Here is a 6691-nt window from a genome sequence, read left to right on the forward strand (position 1 = left end):
CAAGTACTGGGTTTGATTGTGTGTGTGTGTGTGTGTGTGTGTCATCAGGGCTCTGCCTCAGTTGTGTCGGGAACACCAGGCATTTTGCTGAGCTCAATGAACACAGACGCTGTGTGTGAGCGCATCAAAGTCATGGAAGGGATCGACCAGAGCATGCTTGTCCAGTACACTGCCACCGTCAAGAAGGTACTGTCAGTGTGTGTGTGTCTATCAAAGTGACACGTGTGTGTGTGTGTGTGTATGCCTGAATGAGTGATTGAAGTTTTTGAGTTACAGAGTGATTTAAGGAGAACACAGTGTTAGAACACAGTGTTACTTAAAGTAACACTTCCATCTAATATTTATTTCCTCTGTGACGTGTATTTCTTGGCATGAATGCACCCTGCACAGTTGAAGTCAGAAGACTAAGCATTGCACTACATATTGTACTTTGTACAATTGTATGATAAATAAAATGTGATTGATTTGATTTGATTAGATTACATTTGATTTGAGTAACCATTGATGAAGTTAGACATGAAAGGGGAATGTGTGTGAACGACTCTGTCCTCCCTCTACCCAGGCCAATGTCAACGGCAGAGTTCTGTCTCAGTGCAACCTGGACGAGCTGAAGAAGGAGATGAACATGAACTTCGGCGACTGGCAGCTCTTCAGAGGAATGGTGAGTTTGACCTTCTGACCTCTGACCCCTGAACTTTAACCTTAACCCCAGTCTAAATCCTCATTCTTGTGCATGGGAGACTGTGTAGGAGCTGTTTTTCATACCAACATTTAGGCAAACATTATTGCGTAGCCAATGATTATTTCGCTTGTAGTTGCTACAGGTTGCTGAATTTCATCAATAGTCCATGGTCTCTTGTTGCTAGATCGCTCTTCTTTTTCTGTGTGCATAAGGCTTTAGTGGCTAATTCAGTGACCATTTAGGCCACAGACCACTGTTCCTACACGTTACAATTCAAGATATGAGTGGGGGTTTACATCAGTAACGATTCTCAAGTAAAACGGTAAAAACAACGGTATAAATTATCTTTCCACACCTTGTTATAATGATAAAAAAACATATATATAAAGAACAATATTATTGGGGATCATTTTCAATTTTATATAGAAAAATAGAATAGAAATAGAAAACATTGTTTCCATTTGTCTGGGATGCATCAGAACGCATTCGTTTATATACTGGAACGCATTTGTTTATATACTGCAAAATATACAGTATGTATAAAATATATGTAACCCTGCCATCCCTGATTGTTGTTTCCTGGTGGTTATTTACACTTGTATTTAGAACTGACCACTTGTGATGTGCATTTTAAAAACAAATGTAAAGGGAGTGTTGGTGACCACTACTGTGCTTGCATCCTGCTGCCCAGGTGATGGAGCTGCGGCATGTGGAGAGCCAGGTGCTACAGGAGGAGGCCTGCAGTGAGCAGGGCAGCATGGTTGGGCCGCCTGACCCCATGGTCAGACGCGCCCCTGCACCCCCACTCGCCGGGGCTGGACACAACGACATGTACAGCTTCAACCTGAGTTTCGAGGAGCTCAGCAACGTGGGCTTGGAGGAGCCGCCGCGCCAACCCATCCCGCCGTGGACCGTGAGTGCTTCCTGCTTCAGCTTCAACTATTGCTGCTCCACCACCACTCCATCTGTTTATATCTTCATGTTTTAAATTGTTTAGAACTTATAATATACTGTATATAATATTCATTACATATGAATAAGAGCTGATACATGTGTTGTCAGTGGTCAGTACTGAAGGGTCCAGGAGGGGCGAGGTACTTAATAAGTGTTAATGATGGAGGTCAAGGTGAGACCACGGTGCCAGCCTACTGGTTAGGGCTTCGGACTTGTAACCGGAGGGTTGCCGGTTCGAACCCTGACCAGTAGGAATGGCTGAAGTGCCCTTGAGCAAGGCACCTAACTCCTCACGCGTCGCTGTAGCAGGCAGCCCACTGCGTCGGGATTAGTGTGTACTTCACCTCACTGTGTGTTCACTGTGTGCTGAGTGTGTTTCACTAATTCATGGATTGGAATAAATGCAGAGACCAAATTTCCCTCACCGGATCAAAAGAGTATATATACTTATAATAAGTGTTAATGATGGAGGTCAAGGTGAGACCACAGTGAACTTAACTGCTCTCCCAGTATCATGTCTCTGGTGTCAGATCTTACTTCCATCTTCATTCTAAATGGCCTTTTCTTCTTCTGTCCTTTCTGTTCTCCTTGTGTCATCTTTTGTTTATTTTTCTCATCACTCTGCTTCTGCTCCTCTTCTCCGTTCTTTTCCTTAACTTCTCAAACTTTTCCCTCTCTCTCTCTCCCTCTCTCTCTCTCTCTCTCTCTCTCTGTCTCTCTCTCTCACCTGTGTAGGTCACCACACACCGCACCCCGAGCATGTCTAGTCTCAACTCCCAGGAGTCCTCCAACGACATCTGCAAGCTGACGGACAAGCAGCAGGCCGAGTACCGCAACGCCTACCAGGAGTACATCGCCCAGATGGCCCAGATTGAGAGCGCCAACATGGGGGGCGAGAAGACGGCCCCGCCACACCCCAGCCAGTTCACCGGCTCCAGCTCCGGAGAGGACAAACTCAAGGACAAGGTGTCCAAGCGCGGGGGCGGAGGAGGAGGTAAGGGATCGGCGGACGCGACCGACTACAACGCCGCCGACGCCGCGACGTTGGATCCGATCACGGAGGAGGACGAGAAGCTGGACCCTGGCTCGTCCAGGAGCCTGCTGGGCCGGAAGAGCTCCACGGAGCGGAGCGAGAGGAGCGGGCTGTTCCAGGGCGCCGCTGACCTGAAGCTGAAGGCCGGGGCGGTCGGCAGCGGCGGGCTGCGATACCAGAAGCTGACCAGCGACGACGAGGAGTCCGAAGAGTCGGACCAGGGCCCAGTGCCAAAGCCTGGTGCAGGGGGGCGCCCCGACGGCACAAAGCTCTCGGTGTCAGCAGCGTCTGGTGACCCCAAGGCGAAGGACTACCTGTCCGACAGCATGCTGGACAAGAAGGACTCATCCGACTCTGGCGTTCGCTCCAGTGAGAGCTCGCCCAACCACTCGCTGCAGGACGAGGAGGCGGACCTGTCGCAGCTGGAGCGCGCCAACCTAATTGAGCTGGACGAGGATGGCCTGGCGCGCAAGCACGGCGGCACAGCCGCCAGCGGCATTCCCAGCAGCCTCAGCGGCCTGCACGACCCCGCGGTGGTGCGCATGTCCATCTGCTCGGAGGACCAGTGTAGTCTGCTGGCCAGCAGCCCCGAAGAGAGCTGGCCCAGCTCGCGCAACTACAACCTCAACCGCACCCCCAGCAGCACCACCCTCAACAACAACACCAACGCCCGCCAGGTCGCCCGGGCCGGCGAGAACGCGCCCACCTCCAACACCACCGGAGGCGACGCCCTTATCAAGCCACTGGGCACCACCAGCACCAGCTCCGGAACCACGAGCAGTAGCACAGGGGGCCTGCAGAACGAGAATGTGCGCGTCGTACACCTGAAGCGCGGGCTCAACCCGGGCGACCCCCCCGAGATCACCACCGTCTCCTCTGACACGGTCACTTTCGGAGAGGAGCGCGAGAGCATCCTGTGAGCGGGTCCCTCCTCCTCGCGTCAGACACCCCCCCCCCCAACCACCCACCAACCTGTCGTTATATGGTGCATGATGGATGTGTAGTCATAGGAACTTACTGTCACCCAGGCAGTAGTAGTCTAGGTAGAAACATGGTCTGCATAGCTAGTTTGTGGTTTTACACTGATATTCTGTGATGGCTCCTTCCACAAATAATCCACACTGCTATCACACAAGCTGAAGTAAAGGCACCACACTCATTCATATATCACAGTGCTGCTGTTCTGTGTACTGTACCAGTATTAACTCAGACAAGTTGGTTCTTGGAATCACGAGTGATGCATGGCAATTGTGACTGATAGTAGTCGTTTTTTTTTTTGTGTGGTAGAGGTCAACTATTAGAACAGTGCTTTGTAGCTCGTCTTTGAGCCACCTTGCTGTGTTCAAATGTCACTATTGGCCAGCACTACTGAGACACATTAAAGTCATAAGCTACAGTGTTTATGTTTTTGTCGTAAAGTATTAGATGTTGTTCTTGAAGAACCTTTCCTATCTGACAGACCAGTAGCTCCTCAGGTGTCCTAGTGTTGCATGCAATTGTTCCCTTCCTGAAGCCTGCATGCATGTGTTATTTATTGTACCGCCTTTAGGGCACACATAGGACAATGCATGCACTGGTGGATGGTGATAAGTTATGTGCATTAAAAATCAGTGTTTTTGTTCCATATGAAATGTGCCGTTTTGAAGTTGTGCTTGTCAAAAAATAAATGGCCTTTAAGTGTAACACACATATTGTCTTTGTAAATCATTATGTAAAAATAAAAAAAAACGATTACAAGTGCTGGATACACATGTGGAACAAGTGCTGGACACATGTAAAAACAACAAGGTGAGCGTACACATTAAATAATTAACGGTAAGAGTTATGAAAGCTCTTTCAGTGTGCGTAATTCGTATTGTGGAATTGTTGTAGTCATATCAATGTTGGCCAATACACAACTCGCAAGGGATCATGCCATGCCATTAACGTACAGGTGGGCGGCAGTGTTGGTCCCAATCCGTGTCACACCACTTGAACGAATAATCCCGTTACAATGTGATTGCTCTGCCCAGTTGTTTCTGTGTCTGGAATAGATAAATCTGGGGCTACGCGTTGTTCAGCAACAATACTCATATTATTATTTAACTACAATAGTGAATAGTCTGATAAAAACACAAGGTAAGCTCTAATATTTAATTTATTTAGTATAAAAGTGCCATTTACAATATCCATTCTAAAAATTTGCAACGTAATAAACACCATGTTTTTTATGCCAATGACAACAATCTGCGAACATGTTCAGGGTCTGTTTATGGTTTATGTCTCTGCTCATCATGGTTATAGAGAGATATGGAGATAATTTAGCAAATTCGTGGACTCTTCCAGCTCTGTCTTAACAAAAAAGGCGAGAGCTTCTTTTACACGCTCGTGTTTTTTTTCTGTTCTCCGTGTCGAGTCATTTGCTTCTGTTGAGTGTAAAACGAGATCTTCCTTTGGAAGAAAGAATATCAGGTCCGTAGATAAATACCATACACCACATAGAATGTCTTTATCGCCGGTCTTGAGGAAATCCTTGTCAGCTCAGACGAATGCCAGGCGACGAAGGAAGCGGTCAGAGAAAAACAGAAATAGGTCCTGTTTTCTTCGTCTAAACCTCGCACCTGCAAAAGATCCAGAAAAAAGAGGCGTGTTTAGAGAGGGAGAGAAGAAAGATCCGGTCGGACAGAGTGGCGCCAGGGAGAAAGCCAGTTTTATCTCCGCTTTTTCTAAACATCAAATCAAACAATGAGATAGTGGGTAATCCCGAGGCACCAGATGAACATCGCATTTTCTCTTAAGATTATCTCTTAAGTACAAGGTGAGAAGGCGCTGTTTTTTTATTCAACTGGCGCCTATATTGTCTACAAATTCTGAATTCACACAATTTGGATCTGATCACAACTGCATGCTGCTATATAATTCCATTAAAGTTCATGCCATCCGTAGGATACCCAATGATCTTGAGCAGGAAACTGTTAATTTACAGCAACCTATTACTGGTTTTGCAAGCAAGATTATGTAGGCCTATATATGTGGAGAAAACATTTTAATAACTGAACCTACCCGTCAGCGAAAGAGCGCTCGACTCTCATCGGTGGTAACTTCTGTGGAAAGTTCCTTGGACTAGGGACAAAATAAAAAAAATCGTGTGATGATTAAGCATTTTCATAAACAACCCTTATACAAATATACCCACTAAAATATGCAAACTATCCAAACATGTTATATCCTAGCCCCTGAACATAAAACTAGTGTTCTTAAAGGCAAAGGCTGCGTGCGCAAAAACAGGAGACTATGGAGAGTCTGTAACAGACCAATGTTGGTATATCTTTTTTTTATATTTGGGTTAAATTTAATAAAGATGTGTTCACCTGTATTGAGATGATGCTGACTTCAGTGTTCATTGTGGTTAGCGGGCTACTGATGGTCGGCATCTCCTGTCTCTGGTGGTGCTGCTGCGGCTTCTGCTGTCGGCTCACCAGCGCTGAGCTGGAGTCCAACGCGATCTGAAGATCCAAGATGTAGTCAATGACATGCTGAAGGATCTCCATCTTACTGACGCTCCTATTCTGAGGCAGGCTGGGAACAAGCTCCTTCAGCTTGGTGTAGCAGTCGTTCATGTTGTAGAGCAAGCTGAGGGCATCATCCACGGTGGTCTTGTTCCGAGAGATTGCGGCGCTCTGATCCGATAAACGAGTAGTGGTGGTAGACTTCCTCAAAGACGTCACTGGGCTTATCGCCTTCATAATGTCTAATCAACCGACTGATCGATGCGCCGTGTCGCAGTGGGTTCTTGTCTCCCGCAACAAATAATTCTAATGTAACTACGTTACGCTGCGTTTATATAGCAACCGAATAGGGTTTGATGCGCAGATGAGATGTGAGTCCGGATTGGCTGCCACGGTGTTGTCAATCGTTCTCTACGTAGGTGATCATTGGTTTAAAGGTTGAGCCTCTCCCACTCACACCTTCCGCATTTTTTGTCCAGCGGCGTGGTAGTGTGGGCACACACAGATGTGAGGGAATGAGGGTTATTCTCGCCA

The 6691-nt window shown here is 47.2% G+C and overlaps 2 protein-coding genes across 5 annotated transcripts in view; one reads left to right on the plus strand and one right to left on the minus strand.

Moving 5' to 3' along the window:
• Positions 1–4356, plus strand: part of kidins220b (kinase D-interacting substrate 220b) — a 41113-nt gene extending 36757 nt beyond the window's left edge. For all 4 annotated transcript variants that reach the window (XM_048249968.1, XM_048249969.1, XM_048249970.1 and 1 more), the window contains 4 exons: positions 49–186; positions 563–661; positions 1374–1595; positions 2372–4356. In XM_048249968.1, coding sequence (XP_048105925.1) covers positions 49–186; positions 563–661; positions 1374–1595; positions 2372–3589 — 1677 coding nt within the window. In that variant the 3' untranslated portion in view covers positions 3590–4356. The remainder of the gene's footprint in view (positions 1–48; positions 187–562; positions 662–1373; positions 1596–2371) is intronic.
• A 432-nt stretch (positions 4357–4788) lies between these two features.
• LOC125298974 (DNA-binding protein inhibitor ID-2-like) lies at positions 4789–6487 on the minus strand. Its single transcript, XM_048249972.1, has 3 exons — positions 6020–6487; positions 5712–5771; positions 4789–5269 (listed from the first exon to the last, which is right to left on the minus strand). The coding sequence occupies exons 1-2, from the start codon at positions 6392–6394 to the stop codon at positions 5715–5717; spliced, it is 432 nt and encodes a 143-aa protein (XP_048105929.1). The 5' UTR covers positions 6395–6487; the 3' UTR covers positions 4789–5269; positions 5712–5714.
• Between the last annotated feature and the right edge of the window lie 204 nt (positions 6488–6691).

The sequence above is a fragment of the Alosa alosa genome, chromosome 8 (genome assembly GCF_017589495.1).
Source record: "Alosa alosa isolate M-15738 ecotype Scorff River chromosome 8, AALO_Geno_1.1, whole genome shotgun sequence".
Taxonomy (NCBI): domain Eukaryota; kingdom Metazoa; phylum Chordata; class Actinopteri; order Clupeiformes; family Clupeidae; genus Alosa; species Alosa alosa.